The sequence below is a fragment of the Trachurus trachurus genome, assembly GCF_905171665.1.
Source record: "Trachurus trachurus genome assembly, chromosome: 7".
NCBI lineage: Eukaryota > Metazoa > Chordata > Actinopteri > Carangiformes > Carangidae > Trachurus > Trachurus trachurus.
Window position 1 is genome coordinate 2907459 of NC_139901.1, and position 25687 is coordinate 2933145.

The following is a 25687-nucleotide window of genomic DNA, read 5'->3' on the forward strand; positions in this document are numbered from 1 at the left end:
TCCACATGAGGGTGAGTAGATAATGAGAAATTTCTGATGAAATTTCAATTTTGGGTGAACTATCCCTTTAAAATAGAAATTTAATTACCCATAGGCTATATTACCAAATAATAATCGCCTGCGTACAAATATGCGCCTGTGCTCTAAAAGTCGTCGGGGTTACGACCTCATTCAGTAAAAGCCTGTTCAATTACGCCCGGGCCATTACTGGTATTTGAATCTGCGATATTGGTTTTCTCACAAAAACGAGAACAGTTCACTGATGTAGCAACTAGCTTTAAAGTTTTACAAGCTGTTCCCTCAGTTGTCTTCCAGTGATGTAACTAGCTTTCAAATTTGCATAACTCCACCCCTACCTGGTTCCAGTAGAAGCGGTGGGGCAAGCAGCCGTTCTGAACAGGGCTGTTCTGAGAGGATGAAAAGAGCTGTGATGTTTGATCCTTGGGGGATTTTGACCGAAGCATGTCACAGACATGTCTTTAAGACACCTGGGAACTATTTTAATTTGTGGAAAAGGGGCAGAATATGTCTCCTTTAAAGATGATGTTTGAGGAACATTGTTGTAATGATGTTGTCATGACTCTGACTTGCCAACAGGAACAGGAAATGAACAGTAGTCTCCCATGTTACAGTCCATCATTCTGTCAGCCCATCCCATCAATCACTGACACTGTGGAGCCACGGTAACCCGCCCAACTTCCTCCACTTCCTGTCATACTTCCTTTAAAGCCTTTGCTCTAACAAAGTCAACTCTTCTAATTGTGTTACATAGAAGCTGTCTTTTTGGTCTTTTCCCTCTGTAGGACTCCATTTGAACCAAAAGTAATGCTACTGACATCAAGTTTGAGAAGCAACTGAAGAACGATGAAATAAATCAAACAACAGAAAAGACAAAACTGTCCAAATATCTATGTATGTATATATATATATATATATATATATATATATATATATATATATATATATATATATATATATATATATATATATATATATACCTTCCCCATTTATTCATGAAGTTGTCTAATTCTTTCCATGCTAAAGAATACATAAGTGACGTCAATCATCCACAGTTTCCCTCCCAGCAGCAGTTGGAGAGATAAATAAATGCTGACAGATGAAATGAGCCAAGGACAGTTTGTTGTCATTTCAGCAGAACAACAGAAAGCTACTTGAGCCTCTTTCTGAAATCAAAGACGTGTAGTTGAAACTATGGATTATTATGGTAGATGTGCAACGGATAGTTTGGCAAAGTTAGACAAACTGAAGGGAGGGAACTTTTTTCTAAATGTTTGACTAAAACTTAAAAACTTTCAGGCTACATCAGTTTGTATGAATGTGTGTGTGTGTGTGTGTGTGTGTGTACCTGTTGGCAGGTTTGTCAGTGTCCAGTAGAGGCAGAATCGACTTCCCGTCCATATCTGGAGGAGTGTCAAGGCCGGCGATGTCCAGGATGGTCGGAGCCAGATCAATGTTCAGCACGATGTGAGGGTTACTGAGACACACGCACACACACAAACACACACAAAATAAACAAGACTTTATAACAACAGCTCCGACTGGCCTCATGGTTCATTATTTTTGAGTCTCTGAACTGTGTGAGAAGAAACACACACCACAAACACACAGGAGATAATTGTAGTTTATTACAGCAGAAGCCGTTTTAAAGTGAATTAGTGAATTAAAGCTCTGCGTGTGGAGAGTGTGTGTGGCTGTTAGAGCAGGTGTTTGGCAGCAGGTTCACACTCAACTTTACTGTGAAAAGTGGGTGTTAAATATTTCATATTTTGATAAAGCGTGCAGTGTAGCAACACACGGCTCTGTGGGAACTCATGATCGCCTCGTGCAACGGCTCTGACTGTTGTAATCTACTTTACCGGAGACAAACACACACACACACACACACACAAAAACACACACCGAGTCCCTGTTGGTGCTTGATGGAGAGAGGGTTTTAAATGAATTTCATGTTGGTGTGTGAGCTTACATGCTGCCTTGCTCCACGTTAGGGCCTCTGATGTAGAACGGGACCCGGATGTCGAACTCGTACGGCATGGATTTACCTGGACACACACACACACACAAGTTAATTGTCATCACCATAACGCTTCAGATCTGTTGTTATTACAGTTTTGTTCAATTGCTAACAAGTATTGCTTTTTCAAAACTCTTAAAGGTACATTGTGTAAGAATTACTCCCATCTAGTGGTGCGGTTGTAGATCACAAGCAACTTAATCGTATTTTTCATGCTGCATTCACGTGAAATTGGGCAGACGGCAGACGGACAACAGCCGCTGCACGTAACGGCATAAACAAGCCTCTATGTAAACAAGTGGTCCGTCAGCACGAGGCAAAACAATACACGTGACAATATGTTGTCATGGCGATGTCGTATTGTTGACCTGACCCATGTTTTACCGGCTTTCTCTGGACTTCTGTGACTAAAATGATCTGGTTTGTTACCGACGGCCGTTTGCCCGACTGCAGGTGAATGCAGCATCAGTGTAACGCTCCATTCCTCCTCACTGCGTTACCGCGGTGACTTTTCACAGACGCCACCTCGACCTGAGCCGACAGCTCCGGTGTCTCTGCTGAGTTTCCGTGGTTTCCTACCGTCACGCTAGCCTGATGCATCAGCCGCTTACTTCATTACATTTCATATAGCGTCTGAACACGAGCCATAGGGATTCGTTTGCTTCCGGGAGGCGGTTGCTTACATTTGCTTCAACTAATCGCTGCTGCTTGGTGGTCACGTGTGCTATACACCGGTTAAGCTCATAGGTTAATCTTGAGCGCTTGAGTTCAACGTCATCGCCTTCACTTACCCGTCTGTTCGCTGATTGGTCCGTCCGCTCTGGCGGACGGAGCAAACCGAAACGCATTGCTAGTGTCCTGACTACATTGTTGAGGCAAATGAAATTTGCCGGAACCAGTAGGCGGCGCTAGCCTGGCTACCGTCACGCTGCCACTGAACGTAAAAACATGGAGACACCACATGGCAGCCAGCACCGAGCTTACCCGCTCCATGTAGATATGAATGATATGAACGGCTCATTCAGAGCTGAAAGGAACACTTCACTTTGTTGATGGGGGTTAATGAAAAACAGACTTTTGAATGAAATAATCTATTTTCGTGAATAGATAACAGGAGAAGTTACACAATGTCCCTTTAAGAGTTTTGAAAATGTGACTTCATTTTCGACCAAAGCTTGTTAGCAACTGAAAAGAACTGTACAGTATCATCATATGTTCTGTATCTGGTACCTTTGACCAGGCCAAACTGTCCGATGTGGTAGCCGTGATCAGACGTGTAGATGATGTAGGTGTTTTCCAGTTCGCCCGTCTCCACCAGCATGTTGTACAGCTGAGACACACACAGAAGGGGGGTTGAGATAGAGATCTATACTGTACAGAACAGGTGTGTGTGTGTGTGTGTGTGTGTGTGTGTGTGTGTCTGTGTGTGTGTGTGTGTGTGTGTGTGTGTGTGTGTGTGTGTGTGTGCATGCTCCACCTTCTCCACGCTGTCGTCCACAGACAGCAGCGTCTGCAGCCGTTTCCTCTGCAGCATGTTGGTGAACTCCATGTGGATGGGCCTCATGGCGCCGGTGTAGCGCATGATCCAGTGCTTGTCTGGGTTGGGAGCGTAGTTATAACTGGGAGTGCTGGAGGGGCGGGAGGGGGGAGAGATACAAGAGTCATGTCTGCAGGTTGTTTTTGAAACGTCGACTGTGCTCTGATAGAAATAGAACAGACAGATCAGCCTGTTCACATCTTTCAGCCATCTGCTCCATCTGCTGCAGCGTTCTCCTCCACCACTTCTAGGTGGAACCGCTCAGACCGGCTTCCTTCGCTATCTTTCTCCAATAAAACTTTTACGGTGGATGAAAACCATTTAGAGTTTTCAATTAGTTTCATTCATCTCATTGTTTTACTTCCAATCGACACTTTTTCAAAACATAAAATGTTGAGAATTGACGGCAACCAGGGCCTCTCTAAGCTCTAAGCGCAAACACCAAATCACTGGTTAAAACTGAATACAGACATGTTTATGCCCTCTGAGGTTTGAGGCCATTTTCTCGACTTTTACATATTTTCTTTAATTGATCTTTTTAAGATACTTGCAGATGTAACAATACAGTACTCAAGTGTTTTATGTCTAAATATTAGAACCTCTGCTGTAAGCACACTGAGGCCAGTTTGTCCTAGAACACTGTATAAAGAAATAATTTAGGCCAAATTCTGGAAACTTTAGGTCTGCTTTTTGAAAAAAAAATCAAATCCCTTGTGAAAACACACCTTCAGTCATGAGAATGAACTGTTCTGGTGCTTGAAATAGGATATGAATACAGCAATAGATAAGTGTAGAAAACAAGTCTAAAATGAAATTTTGTAAGATTGCTTTTTGAGCACAAATGTTGTCATTCTGCCATTCTATTTTCACCAAATGTCTCAAATGTGAGATAAAAGAAGCTGAATATTGACTTCACATTACATATAAAGCTCATAGCGTGCGTGCAGACCTCAGGATGTTTAAATGACTTGAATGAACCCCGGTACCTTTCTGATCATGTGGCCCCCCACCTAACGGCTGTGGCCCTAAACAACCGCATAGAGTGTTTATGCCAGACGGCAACTTTGAAGTCATTATCACAGTGTGACAGTGGAGGTGAACTGCAGCTAACTTGAGTGAAATTGTGTTGTAATTATTGAATGAATCTGTGATTTATAGGCGGAAAAAAAGAAAAAGAAAAGTGGTGGCCTCCAAAATCTCAGTAAACATTTGGGCCAAATTTGATGTGACATTTTTTTAAACTTTTGTTTCTTTTCTGTCTTGGAGGAGGAGTTTGGATGAGCCACATACAAACTCACACTTATCCTCTTGTAACCTCTGTGCAAATAAATAAACTCAACTAAAATAAGAGCTTTTAATTAGCCCCAAACAGCGTCATGGCAACAGTCAGATGACTGATAGAATAATAATTAGCAGTCATTTTGATAATCAATTATTTTGAGTGTTATTATTTTTTCCCAATTTGTAAACAGAGAGATTAAACCCAATTAACTCCTCGGAGTTCTGTGAATGAAAATATAATCTACATTTTTCACACACACACACACACACACACACACACACACACACACACACACACACACACACACACACACACACACACACACACACACACACACACACACACACACACACACACACACACACACACACACACACACACACACACACACACACACACACACACACACAGAGATTACAAACAGAACTATTTATCATTCCATGAAAAATGTGATCTGATTAATTAGTTAAGAGAATAATTATTGATCTCTGCTCTGGTCTGGTCTATACCTACAGCAGCAGTGTTGCAGTGTGTGTGTGTGTAATTAATGAACAGGAGCATCTGCTGCCATTACTCCATACATGCCCCCCCCCCACACACACACAGACGCTGCCGTTGCAGTGTGGAGTGTGTAGATAATGAATGAGTTCCATCAGCCAACTCATTTACTCCTGTCCTCTCACCTCCTCCCTGCTGCAGCTACATAATTAAATCTCTGTGTTGGGACAGAAATAACCTTAACGTCCGCTCGGCGCTCGGCGCTCGGCTCTGCAGCTTCCTCCTCATGCTCGCACCTCTGTAAACATCTGCATGAGCTGCTCCACTCAGAGCGGAGAGAACATCACGTCGGCTCCATCAGGCCCGGAAGCCTTCACTCGGTGCGACAGCTGAACAGCGGACGGGCGGAGCCGCGCTCGGCTGCCAGAGAGTAAAAGCGTGTAAACAGGCTGCATATGGACCAGAGCAACGAGCTGCTGCACCGTCACCTCACAGCAACCAGGTCCTGGTCTAATCCGCTTCCTGGAGCTCGTCCAGACACACTTGGAGCGGAGGTGTGAGTGCTGCAGCTAACAGATTCACTCACACTCACTTTTTACTCATCTTTGAGAACTTATTATAATTTTTAGGACATATATTCATGATCTTTTATCAGACTTATTTTATTGGTGCCTGTGTGTCCTCAGTAACAGCAGACATTGTGTGTGGTGCTGAGCTGATTTGCACCTTTAAAAAAATAAAAAAAATACAGACATACTCACAATCTCCACAGTCAACTCCATCACAATTACTCCATCGCTGTTAAATGTAGCAGAGTTTAAGGGATAGTTCACCCAAAATTCAAATTTCACTCATTATCTACTCACCCTCATGTCGACTAAGAGCTGTGAGAAGTTTCAGAGTCCTCCGTTCCTTCTCTGAGTTACGGGGGTGTCCGCGCAGCAGTATTTGTCCATATAATGGTTGTCAATGGATACCAACTTTCTTCGTCCAAAAAGACACACCAAAAAACATCCAAATACCTCCATACTGCTCGTCTGTAATGTCCTGTAATGTCTTGTATTGAAGCCCCGACATGAGAAATTGTTCCGCCGGTCAGTGCAAATCACGAGAGATTTGCACTGACACAGGAAGAGCAGACAAACAAGCTTAAAATATAGACTTATTTAAATTTTTTTGGAACAATTTCTCATGTTGGGGCTTCAATACAAGAGGGACATTACAGACGAGCAGTATGGAGGTATTTGGATGTTTTTTTGGTGTGTCTTTTTGGACGAAGAAAGTTGGTATCCATTCACAACCATTATATGGACAAATACTGCTGCGCGGACCCCCCCGTAACTCAGAGAAGGAACGGAGGACTCTGAAAATTCTCACAGCTCTTAGTTGACATGAGGGTGAGTAGATAATGAGTGAAATTAGAATTTTGGGTGAACTATCCCTTTAAGCTACAATTTCCTGCATAGTTCCTCTTTTAAAACCTGGAGGGAATTTCTCCAAATAGGGTAAAAACATCTAACCTGAAATCAATCAATAATCACAATAAATAATCAGGATCTCAATATTGATCAAGATAATCGTCTTCCCGCCCTTCTCAAATCTGGTGACATCATCATTTTCCCTCTCTTGTCTGCACATGAACAGAAAAGTTTTGTCGACTCAGAGTGAAGTTTCTGATGAAGTTTCTCTAACAGCCTCGCTGCGTCTGTGTTTTGTTGCCGAGCGAATAATGCGAATCAACTCGGAGCCGTCAGATGTTGATGATGGCGGTGTGTCAGCCTTTTAGTGTGGACTGACTTTGTCTCATTATTCTCTTCAGAGTCGAGGGATTACTGTCTGTTCGCCGCTTTTTCTGCTACTGAAATAGAAAAAAAAAGAAGAAAAAACCTTCACAAAAAAAGCCTGGTGAGCTTAAACAGGATTTATATGGTCTCCTGACAGTGGGAGTCCGGCTGACGCTTCCTCAGGCATCTGCTGGATGAAAAAGATTCGACTGGGAGGCAGAAGAGCGGCTGTCACCGTGGCGACGTCTCTGTTTTGTCTCCATCCACTCACTGGCTGTCAAACTACGTGTCAAGCCCGAGGATTCAGAGGATGTAACTGCCCATTTTGAAAAACATTAAGTTCAATAAGAAATAACTACTGAACACACACACACACACACACACACACACACACACACACACACACACACACACACACACACACACACACACACACACACACACACACACACACACACACACACACACACACACACACACACACACACACACACACACACACACACACACACACACACAGATATTAGGGGGATTGTGTCATTTTAGTCGTGTTGCTTTAGGATTTATCCTGCAGTGCAGAACAGAGCTGCTCTATTGTTCAGATGGATTACAGTGTGGTTTAGGCTTATTGTGTGAGTGTGTGTGTGTGTGTGTGTGTGTAGGCCTACATGTGCTGCGATGCATTAGGGAAGGCCGTGCTGTACTGCGGAGCCGAGTCTTCAGGCCCATGCGGAGCGGCGTGGCTCAGCACCATCATGACCGGCCGGTGAGGATAAACCCGCTTGGAGGAGCGGAAGTAGCGGATGGACTCGGCTGTGATCAGGTCGGTCAGGTAGTCCTGGAAACGCACAGCACACATTCATTAGTACTTTTCATCCCATTTGCGACACATTATATATATATACAGCTCTGGAAAAAATGAAGAGACCACTCCCAAAATGATCAGTTTCTCTGGTTTTACTATTTATAGGTATGTGTTTGAGTAAAATTAAATTTTTTTGTTTTTGTTTTATTCTATCAACTACCGACAACATTTCTCCCAAAATTGAAAAAAAAAAAATTGTCATTTAGAGCTTTATTGGCTAATGACTAACTAGTCTAAATAACAAAAATATCGTCTTACTCAAAGTCTTTTCAGACCTTGAATAATAATAATAATGCATATATATGCATATATATACGGTATGTATATATATATATATTTATATATATATATATTTATAAATTGAAAATAAAATAAAACAAAAATATTATCATTTAGAGCTTTTATTGGATGAAAATGACTAAACTAGTCTAAATAACAAAAATATCAAGTCTTTTCAGACCTTGAATAATAATAATAATGCAAAGAAAACATGTTCATATTTTTTCCTAAACAACACAGCAAGAATATGTTAACTCAGCATCAACATCTGCTTAACTGCAGGGGTCAAGATTTTCTTCATGTTGCTCTAAATTGTCTAAAATAAGGAACACATTTATGACTAACTTGTTACACTTGTGTTTCTTTCTCTCAGGTCTCATGGGATAAACTGGCTTGTGATGTATTTTTTTAATTAGTTTATTTCTATTTATTTGACATTTATGTTTTGCATGTTCTGTCATCATTTAAAATGATGCATATTAATAGAAACTCTGTCTTTATTTGACCTTTATGAGAGGACGCTGCAGTGAAACAATATGACAGAGGACCAGCATCCGTCATTATGATAAAACCATAAAACCAGAATGTGTGTGTGTGTGTGTGTGTGTGTGTGTGTGTGTGTGTGTGTGTGTGTGTGTGTGTGTGTGTCCACCTGTGGGTACTGCGCTCCGTGTTTTTCTCGGACTCCGTTGCGACTCATTGTGTAGTTGTAGAAGCGGCTGTTCTTCACCAGACCGAGCCACTCCCTCCACCCAGGCGGGATGTACGAGCCGTTATACTCATTCAGGTACTTCCCGAAGAAGGCTGGAGACGGGAGAGACAAACACACACACACACACACACACATAGAAAGAGGTGGGACAGGACAATCAGTATCAGTAAGGCTCTCCGTGTGTGTGTGTGTGTGTGTGGTGTGTGTGTGTGTGTGTGTATCCATGCTGCTCTACCTGTCCTGTATCCAGTGTTGTTGAGGTAGACCCCGAAGGTCCGCGGCTCGTGCTGCCGTTGCCATGACATCGAGGAACAGTTCTCATTGTTGGTGTAGGTGTTGTGGTTGTGGACGTATCTGGAGAACAGAGAGAGTTTAGTCTCCATGCTGGTGTCAGTGGGCGGCGGTGGTTTAAAAAAAAAAAAAATTATCTTTTTAATTACCTGTTGTTAAATTTTGCTTCATTAATTTTTTATTTTGTGCATAAAATTGGGATCACATTTGCCAGAGAGAAATTGAAAAAGTAAATCTGCTGAAAATTGATGAGGCAGAGAATGAGACGTCCTGACTTTCATGCTGCGTTCACAGAACGTCGGGAAGAAGGGAAGCAACTCATCCGAGTCCTGTAGTGACGGCAGATTAACGGCTCAGATCAGCTGCTGCTGTTGTGTTACACGTGTGCAGCAGTTTGTGAGCTGAAGAGATGATATTTGGCTTCTGGACAATTCTGTTCTGTTCTTTTCTGATATCTCTAAATCAGATCAGCAAGTCAGAGACTGAACGGTTGTTGTTATCTTGGACTCCAGTGATGATCTGTTGTTCAGCAGCTGCATCATACTGTCTAAGTCCTGTGAATCACCTGTAAACCTGCTCTGCTGGAGGAGTCCACACAGTGCATCATCGCACATCAAGCAGTTACACTGACTCCTGACAGATGCTTCAGGAGATGAGCCATCTCTGCACCAGGTTTGAGTCAAACTCCAAGAGAGGACTTGAGCTTACATTTCCCTTGATGCAACAGGATTGTTTCTATTATTAGAGCCGCCATTTCAGTACAAAACCTGCCACTGATCCTCATAAGAGTGTTACTCTTTTGATAAAACACAAGAGCCACTTGAAAACTCAAGATGGCCGCCATTTCTGGCAGAGAAATTGTATTTTTTGCACTAAGTTCATCCATTATTTTGTTCATCTGAATAATTTAGGTGTTTAACCGTAGTATAGAAAAGATTCAATTCAGGGTTAGCATTGATTTCAATGAAACAATTTTAATCTAGTATGTTTATAATAATCAAAATATATTGTTCTTTAAAGGGATATTTCAACATTTTGGCAAATTCTCTTATTGCCATAATCCCTGTAGTCATAGCAGTAAATGCATTACTTTTAATTGTCGGTGCAAGCTGTTATTAGATCAGTGGGGCAGAGACGTGAGCTGCTCAGCTAACGCAACGGAGGCGCATGGCATTTCTTCAAACTAAATACACAATCCAACAACTCAAGTTGTGACCTGCACATTCACCATGCTATGAAATAATAACGTATAATTATGTAACATTATGACACATGAAGCAAATACTCCGAACTACTTTCGCTTTTGAAGTCTGGAATGTAGTTCTGGTTACGTATTTACCTCGAAAATAACTCATAGCGTGGTGAATGTTCAGGTCACAACTTGTCCACCAGAGCGTTTTGGAGTTGTTGGATTGTGTATTTGATGAGTTTGATGACGGAAAGCCCGGAAATACCACACAGCTCACGTCTCTGCCCCGCCGATCGAAAAACAGCTTACACCTACAATTAAAGGTAATGAACCTACTGCTAAGACCATAGGGATTATGGCAATAGGAGAATTTGCCAAAATGTTGAAATATCCCTTTAAGCTGAATTGTGGAGCTGCACAAAAAAGCTCAGCATGAGTTGTGATTCTGACGTCTTCATAATCTAAAACACACACTGCAAAAACTGTCCAGTCCAGAATTGGCAGCCATCTTGAAATTGTATTTATTTTGACAGTTATTTCATTATTTTTTTTATCTACTGTACTCTGGTCTTACTTGAAAATGAGATCTCTGTTTCAATCCAACTTCCTGAATGAATAAAGTATCAATAAAAATCCGGGACCTACTTCCCCGTGAGCATGCTGGAACGTGACGGACAGCACATGGGCGTGGTCACAAAGGCATTGGAGAAAGAAGTCCCGCCCTCCTCCATGATACGGCGAGTTTTATTCATGGCCTGCATCGAACCTACAGAGAGAGAGAGACACTGTCAGCACACACACACTGTAAACCGTGCACAACCTGCTCTGTTCTTAAAAGGATAGTTCACCCAAAAATCAAATTGCCCTCATTATCTACTCACCCTCATGTCGACTAAGGGCGAGATTTGGACCGACCAGGAAGAGGAGCTTCCGTTACAAACAAGCTTGAAATATACATAGACTTATTTAATTTTTTTCTGAACAATTTCGCATTTCTGGGCTTCAATACAAGACGGACATTACATACGAGCAGCATGGAGGTATCTGGATGTTTTTTGGTGTGTCTTTTTGTTACCGAAGACAGTTGGTATCCATTTGCAACCGTTATATGGACATGCACTGCTACGCTGAGACCCCCTGTAACTCAGAGAAGCCACGGAGGACTCTGAAACTTCTCCCAGCCCTTAGTCCACATGAGGGTGAGTAGATAATTGAAATTTCAATTTTGAGTGAACTATTCCTTTAACTTATTCCCTCCAATATTGACCAATCAGAGAGCAGCAATTATGACTAGGTACACAAGGGTTTGTATATGTTTTTAATAACTTCTTATACGTTTTGGTGAGTTTTAAACCAACGATAAGCAGCAGCAAATTCAGTGGACCAATCAGCTACAAGACAGAAACGACCAATCACTGAGCTCTATTTTTCATCCAGGTTTATTCTAAAGGATTTTCCTTGACTATTTCAGTTTCATCTGGCTCCTTAGTTTAATTGTAACGGTCCCTAAATTCCCTGTAAGAGTAACAACAACCAATATGTAATATCAGTGATAATAGATGCACTAAAAACACTAATAGTGAGTCAGTAGCTGTGTGTCAGTCACCCAGCTCCAGGTCCTGGTCGTCAGTCAGGATCAGGATGATGTTGGGCCGGATGTTGCGTCGGTCTCTCTGGAGGCGGGGCTTCAGACGCTGGCCGGACTGGAAGTGAGCCTGGCCGAGCGTCACGGAGACCATCAGGAAGAAGAGGAGTCGGCCCGCCATGGCCACGGACCCCTGACCTCCCCTGAACAGATCAACCAATCAACTGCCTCCGCCTGTGGACTCTCAATGTCTGGAGAGAAAAACAGAGAGACAGAGAGAAACACAGTTTAATCAAACTGATGAGGGTACATCCTCTGGGAACATGAATCTGAGATGTTGAGATGTTCTGGATCAGTCCAGACTAGGGATGTCACGATTATAGATTTTTTTGGTCCGATTATTGTCAGAGAAATAATCACGGTGTTACGATCATCACGATTACTATGCATCAATACATTTCACAACACTATGAATGTGTAAAATCAAATATAGTCCAAGTCTATGTTACTTTTAATCATTTTTTTCACAATACAAATGACACGCTAACATTTAAATTCCTACTAATTCAGCGTTACTTTAGTTAAATGGACCAGTATTGGTGCATTTTCCTTTACTTTGGTGCACATCTGCTGATATGGTTCCAACATCATCTTTTTCAGAAACTGATGGTATTTAGGAATCTTTACGATCAATTAATTGTGGCGTTTAATACCACGATTAATTGTGAAAACAAGTAATTGTGGCATCCCTAGTCCAGACTTTTCTGCTGCTAAAGGCGGTAAACATTTTATTAGAGTCACTGCAGAGAGTCCAGGTGAAATGTCACCTAGACTTGATTTCCTGTGTGGGCCCTGAGGAAAAAAATTTAAAACTCTGCAGGATTTTTGGTTCAAATGACTTCAGGAGAATGTAAGGGTATGTCTCTTTTACACACACACACACACACACACACACACACACACACACACACACACACACACACACACACACACACACACACACACACACACACACACACACACACACACACACACACACACACACACACACACACACACACACACACACACACACACACACACACACACACACACACACACACACACACACACACACACACACTTATTAGGCCGAGTCTTTTGTTTCCCTGGTAATAAAACACTAAAATCCTATCAGTCACACTGACACAATACACAGCAGGAATGTGTGTGTGTGTGACTGTGTGCACTGCAGTGTGTGAAGTGCTCATCTGTAATGTGCGCACAAGTACTGTGTGTGTGTGTGTGCGTGCATGCTTGTGTGTGTGTGTGTGAGCCCTCAGCAGGGTGCGACATGCAAATTATCCAGTAATCAAAACAGAGGAGGCTCAGTGCTCACACACAGTGAGGTAGTTTTGGATGTGTGTGTGTGTGTGTGGGTGTGTGTGTGTGTGTGTGTGTGTGTGTGTGTGTGTGTGTGTGTGTGTGTGTGTGTGTGTGTGTGGTAGGAGCTCTCATGTTGAAGTGGTCTGGTGGCTCCAGCTGCTAATAAAGTGAGATTACATACTAACTGCTGAGAGAGAGAGAGGCCAGGGTCTCACTCTGTGTCTATCACACTCCATCTCTCCCTGTGTATGTGAGAGTGAGAGTGTGTGTGTGTGTGTGTGTGTGTGTGTCTGTGTGTGAGGATGACAGTGGAGATGTATCTGTTAGTGGAGCACCACACAAGCTTTAAGCACCCATTACACACACGCACACACACATCAACAGAGAGCCCTTATACATCAGGCCTATAGATACATCATTATAACATACAGTATAGCACTTCAGCATTCCGTCATATTTCACACTCTTCTCCATTGTGAAAGCTGAGTAACGTGCTGTAGGGCTGCAAAAAACGGTTAATTTCATCATCGATTTATCTGTCAATTATTTAAACGATTAATTGATTAGTTGTTTGGTCAATAAAATGTTGAAAAATGTCAATCAGTGTTTCCCAAACCATGAGATGTCGTCCTCAGATGTCTTGTTTTGTCCACAAACCAAGAGAGACTCAGTTTATTCTCATAAAGGAACAAAGAAACCAGAAATATTCACATTTAAGAAGCTGAAATCAGAGAATTTTGACTTTTTTTCTTAAAAAACTACTAATACCGATTATTCGATCAACAAAATTGTTGAAGATTGATTTAATAATCAATTATTGTGCGATTTCATTTCATTTCATTTATTGGTTTATTTGAAATGGGACTCCGCATATGAACATACAAAAACAACAATTTGATGTAAATATGCCAGATTTAGGTAGAGAGATCATTTCCATCCGTAGTCCCATTAATCGATTAATTATTGCAGCTCTAGAGTAAAGCAAATACTAGCAGAATCAACTGACCTGTCCTCCCTCAGCTCATTAAATAAAGGACTGAAAGACACATTGTGGTTCCATTGCCATCGATAGCAGACAGTGTTTATTCATTGCCTCTAACTAATAATAAAATATAAAAATGTAACTCCAGTCAACCACAATATCTGAACATCAGCTGGTGACATGTTCTTATAATGAAGATGAAACATGCTTCATTTCCTGAATCCAAGTGTCAGACCAGAAAAGCACTGAGGGCTTTACACACCCCCTGGATTAAATAAAACCATATTAATGAAAACATGTCCTCACTGCCAGAGTCTGACAGAAGCTGGAAATCCGCTTGGGACCCAACACATTAATCACATTCTCACCTTTTGAAACAATTAGTTTGAGCCTCTGAATCAATTCAATCAACTCTGCTTTGACTCATTCATTCGGACCATCAATTGACACAAATTAGACCACGGACCCCCAATGGACAACATTTTCAAGCAAACACCAGAAATACACAAATATTTGTTCTGAGACTGAATAACGTTACTTTTTTTTGTACATTCAAATTAGGGCCAATGGCGTGAATTTTTGGAAATATTATAGAGAAATTTCTGGAAAAAAGTGGTACAATTTCTCCAAAAATGTTTAAACATTTGTAGGAAGAAGTGGTTTAAAAGAATCTCAAAAACATTTAAAGATTTTCTACAAAAAAAAGTGGTAAAATTCTCAAAAAAACAAACAATAATAATAAAAATTCTTCCCCCCCCCAAAAAAAGTGGTAGAATTTCAAGAAAAAGTTGGGGACCCCCTTGAACCCTCTCAAGGACCCCTGGGGGTCCCCGGACCCCACGTTGAAAACCACTGGTCTACAGAGTGACAGTGTGTTGCAGTGAGCTTCAGGGCCACCATACTGTAGTTTTCTGCTGAACTGTCAGTTCACGCTCACGCTCTCTCACCTCATTCATTTGAATTGTGATTTTAATGTTGTTGAATGGTAATGCAGCATTTGCAAGAGGAGCTCTCATCAAAGCCTTTTATTCTCCCGGCCGTGGCCGTTTGTGTTTTTCATGTTAATAATGAATAAAAACTAAATTCATAATTGCAAATATTAATTATGAATAAATACGCTCGGATAATTATGAGTTGTTTTGATGATGGGACCAACATCTGGATTGTGCAGAGCAGAGCGGTCCAGCTGTTCAGGCTGATGTGCTCTGTCCTGCAGTGACCCTGCCCTGTGTTTGGACCTGACACTGCTCCTCTACAGTAATCCAACTCATAGTCTCATTATGAAACTGACCTAAAAACTGACTGGAATAACCCCCCCCCCCACACACACACACACACACACACACACTCCGCCCAACCTGTGGGATTATGTTTCTGCCTGAGTCTGGGTCAGAGTCACTGCACTGCAAAAACTCAAAATATTTCCAAGAATATTTGTCTTATTTCTTGTCAAAATGTCTCATTTCTAGTCAAAACTAATCTCTTTCCACTTAAAATAAGACTCATCACCTAAAAATTAACTTGTTTTTAGATCATTTTCACTTGTTTCAAACTAATTTTCAATTGAAATAAGTAGAAAAATCTGCCAGTGAAAGCAGGTTTTTTGTGCTTGTAATAAGAAAGAAAAACTTGCTCCACTATCAGATTTTTCTTATTTAAAGTGGAAAATCTGCTTGAAAGAAGTAAAAAGTGTATGAAAACAAGCTACTTTTTAAATGTGATGAGTCTTATTTTAAGTAGAATTAGATTTATTTTGACTAGAAATGACATTTTGACAAGAAATAAGACAAATATTCTTGGTAAGATTTTGAATTTTTGCAGTGTGTCCATGTCCAGCTCAGCAGGTCACAAACCAGAACCTTACTGTGGTTTAAAGTTCTCATCATCAGATAATAAATTCCAAGGGGATAGATATTGTTATGTTTATGTGATATTGTAACCATGAAGCAATGTTTTTATTTTTCAGTCTGTCTCAAGTTGAAGAAAGAAGCAGAAGAAGGTGGAGGAAACAGTAAAGACGAAGATAAGGGGGTCCTGGGTCACTGCTATCAGCTATACAGTCCATACAGAATCCCACCGATGGTTGTGTCTGTATCCTCAACAAACACGTTACCCTGTCACCAGTCATGGTTGTGATTTTCCTGGACAGTAATTGAATGGCCCTTTTCCACTAGCAGGACTTGGCTCAACTCGCCACGGCTCTACATGGTTTTTTTTTTGCTTTTCTACTAGCAATTTGTACCTGGGTAGGGGAGGCACGTGTCTGGTGTGGGAGCCTCATGATTCCCTTTCTGCTATATGCAGACGATGTGGTTCTATTGGGGCGAGAAGCTGGTGGGATGAGGGTCAGGACACTCTTCATGGGTTGGGACGGAGTTTCTGTCCCAAGTGAAGGAGTTCTAACTATCTCTGGGTCTCGTCTGTGAGTGAGGGGGACGAGAGATCCACCTATGGAATTGTGCGTCAGAGATGAGGGTGGACATTGTACTGGGGCCGGTTCCCCAAAGCCTTCGTAATGCTACGTCGTTCTTAAAGGACAATTCCGGGCAAATTCAACTCGGGGCTGTATATTTCTAACATTTTAGGTCTAAAAGAAGCAATCTGAAGATTTTCAGTTTAATTGCTCCTGTTTTGCGGTAGTTGTGTCTGTCCCCGCATCGCCACGGCAGCAATGAATGGGAGAGGATGCAAGTTCCGCTGTTTAGGCTGTTTACATCCCTCAAAGCCGCAATGTTTTTCCACAGACAGCGTCAGATGGCTAAAAATGTACACTTCAAGCAAGTCAAGAGTTGATATTCCTGTGTTTATGACACAAACGGTAGCTCCCACTGCACCTGAATACACCGAGCACGGCAACTTGGGTCTCGCGCAAGACTCCAGGAGACTTTGAATGGTGCTTTATTCAACTAATATGATGACATTTGGTTAGTTTTTCTTGAAAGATTAGTCATAGTCGGGGCGGTGCGTGGCGCAGTGGTTAAGGCGGCCGCCCCATGTAGAGGCTACAGTCCTCAACGCAGGCGTCCCCGGTTCGAGTCCCGCGTCAGGCAGACCTTTCCTGCATGTCATTCCCCCTCTCTCTGCCTCCCCCTTTCCTGTCTATCTATACTGTGTGCTATCAAATAAAGGCAAAAAGCCAAAAAATATACTTACTTATAAAAAAAAAAGATTAGTCATAGTCATCAACAAAATGGCCAACAATTAGGGTCTAATTAGGTAGGCTATATATGTACCATCACAGTGGCCACTCGCCGTGAATATTTAGTTTATATAGTGCATCAACATGCTCTTTGGGGGGTGCACGGCCTAAAAAGTTTGGAAACCGCTGATCATCTCCAGTTGAACAACTGTAGAAGAGAGAGCTGTAGTTGATAACAGAGAAAGCCACAGATTGGTGTTTTATTTGCAAAGAACGCACATGCTGTCAATCTTGAAGTGAAAATCGATTCCTGAGCAATCCATGTCAGCCAATTTCAGCACCTTCTCATGGACAGCGCACCTGACGCCATTCATAGCAAAGTCATTCTTGAGGAAGCTCCTTGGGAAACAGTTTGGGAACCAGGCGTAGAAAAGTAAACAGCTTTGGTAAGATATACCTTTAGAGTCTTCTTAGAGTGCCCAGAAAGAACGTTATCGGGAAACCGGCCCCTGGATTTATTGCAGGAATCCAAGTTCTCGGTTTACCAGTGAACAATGAAGGTCTTTCTTCTGACCTCACATCTGAGTAGAGGCTGGAAGAAAGAGATGTTGGGAACATCTGCAGGGTGTTTTTCTTTCCTCATGGACAGAAACCAGCTGAGGTATAGTCCGGGCGCCTCCTGGACACCATCCATCTGAGGTCTTGCAGGCCCATCCAACTGGTGGGAGGTGGGGGGGGGGGGGGGGGGGGGGGTTATATATCACATTAAGTTTGGGAACATCTCAGGATCTTTCAGGAGGAAGAGGGGGAGAGGGGACGTCTGAACTACTTGGCTCCATCTGCTGCCACCAAGACCACGCCAACGACAACAGAAGTTCTCAAATTTACGGGACGCAGTGTTGTTGAGTTAATGAATCAGTTCATTCCAGTTATGAGAATTTACCGACACCATTACCTGCAAGTGAGAACACACCTTCTCCTGCAGACTTCTGGAGGGCTGCCTCTGAGTAATTAGTTCCACTCTCTTCCCTGCTACAACCTCCCTCTCATTAATCATTCCTGCTGTGGCCTCCACATTATCTACCACAGACAGGGACAAAAGAGAAACAAACCACTGAGTTGAGAAACTCACCAAGGACTAATATTAATTCGTATCCAGTGTTTGGTGAAACATATTGTGTCATAACAGTTATTATTCATCACCGGGAGTCGGTTGTTCCTCTCCACAGACGTCATTACAGCCTCACTCTGTTTCACTTCTTCATTCCTTTTTATTCCTGATCTTATATTCCCCATGTTTTCCCCCCAATGCACTGACAGAGGAGCTTTGAGTCAAACTAAGAGGTTTTGCTTCAGTGGTTGGAACTGATTTCAATCTGTTGAAAATCAAGCTGCTGTTTTGAATCCCGATACGTCCCTTTCGTTTGATATTCATGGTTCGGTCCATTCTAAAAGTAAAGCTGCCTCTGCCTCTGCCGCTCGATTCCAGATATTTGGTTTTATTTGATATTCAGAGAGCGGTGAAATAATATATCCGGCTGCAACAGACAGGAACATGGAGGAACAGAGGAGATAAATAATATATATCACCTGGTAGGAATCCCTCAAAGTCTCAGGAGAAAGACACAGGGGGTGTGAAGAGAACAGATCCACAGTCAGTTCTTATCCACAAAAGGTAGAACCAATGAATCAACAGACATGCTTACGGGTCGATACGATTAAGACTATTTGCATTTTAAGCCTTTTGGTGATTGTATAAAGATAAGATTAAAATTAAACTCTGTGTCCAAAAGTATGTGGACACCCTGGTCCTGTTTGAGGGGTTTGTAGTACATATACATCTTGCCACATTTGCCCTTGCAGTTTCAACTTTTTTACACTCTGCTGAGGAGGAGGTGGTGGTGTATTTGATGAAAAAATACGACAAGATGAAAACTTAAAGGGATAGTTCACCCAATATTCAAATTTCACTCATTATCTACTCACCCTCATGTCGACTAAGAGCTGTGAGAATTTCCAGAGTCCTCCGTGCCTTCTCTGAGTTACGGGGGGGTCCGCGCAGCAGTATTTGTCCATATAATGGTTGTGAATGGATACCAACTTTCTTCGTCCAAAAAGACACACCAAAAAACATCCAAATACCTCCATACTGCTCATCTGTAATGTCCCTCTTGTATTGAAGCCCCGACATGAGAAATTGTTCCGCCGGTCAGTGCAAATCACGAGAGATTTGCACTGACACAGGAAGAGCAGTGAACCGAGACACTGGGAGCTTCCGCTACAAATAAGCTTAAAATATAGACTTATTTTTTTCAGAACAATTTCTCATGTCGGGGCTCCAATACAAGAGGGACATTACACACGAGCAGTATGGAGGAATTTGGATGTTTGTGTGTCTTTTTGGACGAAGAAAGTTGGTATCCATTCACAACCATTATATGGACAAATTCTGCTGCACGGACCCCCAAAATTTGAATTTTGGGTGAACTATCCCTTTAAGACTATATACATTTTAAGCCTTTTGGTGATTGTATAAAGCTAAGATGAAAATTAAACTCTGTGTCCAAAAGTATAACCCTAAACTTCAGATGTGTGGAGTAATGCAGAGATGAGACCCTCCTCACGTTCAGTGTTGTGTATCAACAACAGTTTTCTTTCACTGGCTCCCCTCTAATTACCACATAGTGTGGCATTGTCTTCTTCTCCACTGCTTTAATGGCACCAGCAGGAAATTATCGCCACCAACTGTTCATCTTGATGAGCCGACTTCAAAAATTTGCATAATGGCGGAGGATGGAAACGCAGGTTCATTTGCATTTTTCTGTCGCCAGTGGTTTTGATATTTGGTTAATATTTGCACGACATGTGGATGGGAGCCCAGAGGGAAATGCCCCTGGCCTGCGCACATAGAAAAAAAAGAAGAAATGATCCTGGCAGTTTGGTGTAGGCTGTTAGAGCAGGAGATCAATGAACATGACAGTGGAACGATGCCTGGAATTCCAACCAGTCCACAGACTTTTGGCCACATGGCTATCACACTATATTATGCACTTGGACACGGAGCAGTCACGCTCTCCTGAACTAAGAACAAGAGCCCAAACTCCCCGGGGGAGCATGAATCCTGTCCCCTGTCATCCCGACGTGCCCTCTCTGCCTCGTGCTGCTCAATCACATTTATCTCCTCATGAATATGCATGAGCGGTGGGCGGAGCCTTGGAGGCGCAGGTGCAGCTGGCAAGCCGGGGCCTGAACGGCTCCATATGAAACGTGGAGAATGTCAATAAAGAGATAAAGCGGCAGCGCAGACGGACTGTTCCATATTCATTAAGCATCTTCTTCCACGCGGGCTCACGGGGAGCAGCCGGGGGAACAGAGCATCTCCAGTGATGAGGTCAAAGGTCACGGCGGCGGCGCGAGGGTGAAAGGTCAGGAAGTCGGCTCATCGCTTCCCGAAACGACTCGGTGAGGGGGGGGGGGAGTAGCCGGTTCAGTGTTCAGCGGAAAAAAATTGTAAGGGTTGCCGTGGTAACAGATTAGCCACTTAGTCTTTATTGCAGAGCCAGCTGTGGTCGGGGCATACAGTACATCATGTAGCCACAGACTGAGAGATCAATACATTTGCCAATATTTTGATTTCTTTGATCAATGTGTCAACTGATATTTCCTGAGTGTTGTCAATAAACATGGCAGCATGTCTGTATGGGGATTATGTTAGAGGGGGTTATTATAATACATCTTTCATTACACCACCATGAGATTATTACTTTTATTATATATATCAATCAAATTGTATTTATATAGCACCTTTCAAAGCAAATAGATGCCATTCAAAGTGCTTTACATTTTGATTGAACAATATATATATAGGAGGTAAAACAAGAAAAGCATGGAGACTAATGCACGAAGATTAAAAACAAGAAAATAATAAAATATAGCAATAGAAAACAGATAAATAAAATAACAACTTTTAACAACAATAACATTTTATAAAATAGAATAGAATAAAATGCAGGATAGAAATAGGAGAAAGATAACAATAAGAAAGAGTATAAAACTGTAAAATAGAATCAAATCATGAGACTATAGATATACATATATATAATATACTAAAAGCCAGATTTAAAAAATGGGTTTTTAGCCTACATTTAAAAGTGTCAATGTTTGTAACTCCTCTCAGATCCTCCGGCAGGCTGTTCCACAGCTTTGGGGCATAGTGGCTAAAAGCAGCATCACCAAATGTTTTGGTTCTGCTCTGAGGGACAGTTAAAAGAGAGGAGCCAGAGGATCTGAGGGGCCTTCCTGGTTCATACAATAAAAGCATCTCTGAGATATAATCTGGTGTAAATCCATAGAGTGCTTTAAAAACTAATAAGAGAACTTTAAAGTCAATACGGAAACTAACAGGCAGCCAGTGTAAAGACTTTAAAATTGGCGTGATGTGTGCTCTCCTTCTGGTCTGAGTATATTTGAGTTTATTTGAGTGTATATATAGTATATACATATATATACACACACAAACATATACATATACTGTATATTAGGGCTGTCAGAAAAGCTGTCGCTGTTCGAACAGAATTCAAATTATTTAAAAAATGAGAAGGTGGAAACTGACATTCCAACGTGTGCCTTCCGCAGCGACGCAGATTATCGTTGTGTGTCACAGCGTTCGGGGTAGTAAACATGTTGATAAAACAACCTATTTTGTTGTTGTTGTGCAAGACGTAGAGCTGCAGCTTCAAAAATACGAGCAGAGTTTTTACCTGTTCATTCAGCCAGGGCGGTGCGCCTACGTGTGCCCACACTACACGCACACTTATTTTTTATCGATCGGCCTGCGTGCCGGCCAAGCGATCGGGACGGATAACGGACCAACTGCGATCTGTTGCACCACCACTATGATTTCCCTGTTTGAAGTTTTATATTGAGTTGGTAAAACAGATTTGGTTGGAATGCCCTTTAGTGGACGCGGGACATAATAATAAGCAGGTATAGGTGTATATAATGAGCTAAAAAAAAACAACAACAAAAAGATTAAAAATTTGAATATAATTTGAATATATCGTGTGTGTAGGCCTATATTTTTTTGTTACATTGTTGGAAAACATAAATTACTTTTTGTAACACTTGCGAACCATACAGTAAGCTGAAAATGTTTATTTAAAGGTGCGTTCACACCGGACCTTTTATTTTTGTCGCTGTCGCTCGATCGCTCCGAAAAAAACGCTCCGTCGCTCAGCTGCATTCGCTCGTCAATTTGGCACAGAGCCACAGACTCGCATTTTCTCTTTGATGACGTCATGCCCACTGCCATGTGTCTCTGTTTACACCGGCACCACCGGGATTACAGCAGCCAATCAGCGCTGAGCGATTAAACGCTCAATCGCTCGTTTGCATTGACTTAACATGTAAACTCGTCGCTCGTTTGAAAAACAAAAGGTCCGGTATGAACGCAGCTTTACATGTCTGTCCGTCACATGTGGGTTTGTGTCACACTACTTTTTGTTGTGCAAACTCACCAAAAAAAAAGAGAGAGAGAAAAAAAAAGTACACCTTAAACTGAAAATAAGTAGGGCTTCATTTAAAACCTTCATTTACTCACTGCATGGCAGCATTAGGATTCCTGCTCACACACCAAAAACCCAAACTCAAAGCCTGACAACTGGTTGTTACATGGAGGTTTTCACATCACTAAGGTGTGCGGGCTGTGGACCAACACCACTGTAGTCTAAACATGTGCTGGCTCTGTCTTTGCAACCACACACACACACACACACACACACACACACACACACACACACACACACACACACACACACACACACACACACACACACACACACACACACACACACACTTATCTAAAAACATCTGACGTGGAAGAAAAACAAGAATATCCTCCAGAATGAGGACAGGGTCTATCCAGATCAGGTTTCAGAATTATTTGGAGAAGGAGAAAAGTGAAACCTTGCATCTGCTTCTGTTTGTTTGTGTGTTCCCTTTAGCTCAGTGCTGATTCAGGACAGACAAGATGTACAGGAGCTTTTTATTCCTCTTGTCAACAAATCCCAGGAGCAGACCCAGAACAACAAGGTGTTAGTGTGTCTGACTGCTCTGCTCTGTCTGAGGCTCTCGGGTCAAAAATCTTTAAAAAATGTGATTTCTTATTTTGAAAGTCTCAGTAATTTTCCTCAAACTGCCGCTCACTGTTGTTTTTTTACCAAACAAAGAGGAGAGAAATATACAGACTACTTGTTATTTTCAACAGCATATCGATCCACACTTGGTGCTTGGTGGTATCGGAGGCAAAACTGTGTGTGTTCATGTTAATGAAGGAACTCAGAGCAACAACAATGGAGCTCCACAGCTCAGAGAGATATGAGGCTGTCAATCACAACACAGTGATTGGTGAGTGGGATGTATGCACTGGTTTGGCTCTGGAGACAGGACACAGGCTCCAGGTTTACAGGTTGTGATGTCAGTTTAACGTCTGGGTTGTATTGTTTTATGATATTTGTCTGTTGGAAAATTCCACAGCCAAAGTTAATGGTGCAAAACCTGAGACATTATCCATTTGGTCTCATGCTATTGCCTACAGTATATTCCCAGGCCATTCTAACTTATGTTTTATTTAAATTATTGTTTGGAGGTGTATATTTGTTCAGAATTATGGTTTTTTTCTTTTTGTTTGCAGTTGTTTGTGTGACCTTGTTGTTTTTGCTCCTAAATATGAAACAGTAGCCTATTTCTGTTGTACCATACAAAACAGCAAACAGGTCTTTATTTTTTTTTTCTATTTATTTATATATTTTTCTTTAAAGGGATAGTAGCATTTTTTTTAAAGTGGGGTTGTATGATTTACAAATAGCCCCTAAGTACTTTAATTGCAGTAGAAGACTCTCTGCACTCCTCCCGTTAGCAACGCCAGCCCATAGCCCTGCCCAGAGATTTACAACATACAGTGTTGTGAACAGACCCAAAGAAACGGTCTATTTTCACGGCCTAAAAGAGGTTTTACCTGAAAGAAAATACACAGTTCCATTGTTCGCTATAATATAATTGCTGTTCGGCGGGCGCTACCCTTGGGCGGAGGGATACGTGAGTTGGTTATAGGTCCAAATAAAAACTGCGTTTTTCCTGCACTTTGAGGGGCTGGAAAAAATTATATTATAGCGAACAATGGAACTGTGTATTTTTTTTTTTTTAGGTAAAACCTCTTTTAGGCCAGAGAAATAGGCTGTTTCTTTGGGTCTGTTCACAACACTGTATGTTGTAAATCTCTGGGCAGGGCTATGGGCTGGCGTTGCTAACGGGAGGAGTGCAGAGAGTCTTTTACTACAATTAAAGTACTTAGGGGCTATTTGTAGATCATACAACCCCACTTAGAAAAAAAATGCTACTATCCCTTTAATGTATATATTTATTTTTTTGTCGTTGTTTGTTCATATGTCTGTTAAGGAGTTGTATTATATTATCATATTATATGTCATTTTTTTCTTTCTTTAAAAAAAATGAAATAAAATGATCAGCTGATTCATTGTCAATAATTCATTGAAGTGATCAACTGTGATTGAATTGATTTCTTGTCCCTGTCAGGACTCCATGCTCCATGATGTGAGTCTCAGTTTGCGAGACTGTGGAGTGATGAAGATCTAATCTCTGTCTCAGCTTCATGCTCATCAACTCTTCTTCATCCTCCCGTCTTCCAGATCTTTGTTGTGAGACCTGCTTCACATTACGCAAGATCATTTGGCCATCTGCAGCCACTTAAGATATTAGAAAACTTCAAATTGCACAGAACAAAGCAGCTAGAGAGTTGCTCTCAATTGTTCACTGCACGCAAATATCTTGAAAGTGCAGCGGAATTTATCTTGGCTCATCTTATGGCTCCCAGTTGAAAACAGACTAAAAATTATGTCTTTTAACTTTCATTAGAAATGTGATTAACAATAAAAAATCACAATATTTCTTAGATCAGATGGCGTTCACCAGAAACAAATATGCAACCAGCCAATCGAGATATGATACATTACTTTACACCTAAACCCAGAACAAACCTTTTAAAACATACTGTAATATACAGAACCACTATAGGATGGAGCACATAACCCAATCACATTAAAAATATTAACTCAAAACACATTTTT

The 25687-nt window shown here is 41.6% G+C and overlaps 1 protein-coding gene across 5 annotated transcripts in view; it reads right to left on the bottom strand.

The window, feature by feature from the left end:
- The window catches only part of LOC310988837 (extracellular sulfatase Sulf-2-like), a gene marked incomplete at its 3' end in the record, with an annotated part of 106831 nt that overhangs the window by 23644 nt on the left and 57500 nt on the right, over positions 1–25687 (bottom strand). For all 5 annotated transcript variants that reach the window (XM_083975608.1, XM_083975607.1, XM_083975609.1 and 2 more), the window contains 9 exons: positions 12079–12308; positions 11118–11238; positions 9228–9346; positions 8933–9084; positions 7805–7974; positions 3513–3663; positions 3266–3365; positions 1988–2063; positions 1367–1495 (listed from right to left, as the gene is read on the bottom strand). In XM_083975608.1, coding sequence (XP_083831734.1) covers positions 1367–1495; positions 1988–2063; positions 3266–3365; positions 3513–3663; positions 7805–7974; positions 8933–9084; positions 9228–9346; positions 11118–11238; positions 12079–12238 — 1178 coding nt within the window. In that variant the 5' untranslated portion in view covers positions 12239–12308. The remainder of the gene's footprint in view (positions 1–1366; positions 1496–1987; positions 2064–3265; positions 3366–3512; positions 3664–7804; positions 7975–8932; positions 9085–9227; positions 9347–11117; positions 11239–12078; positions 12309–25687) is intronic.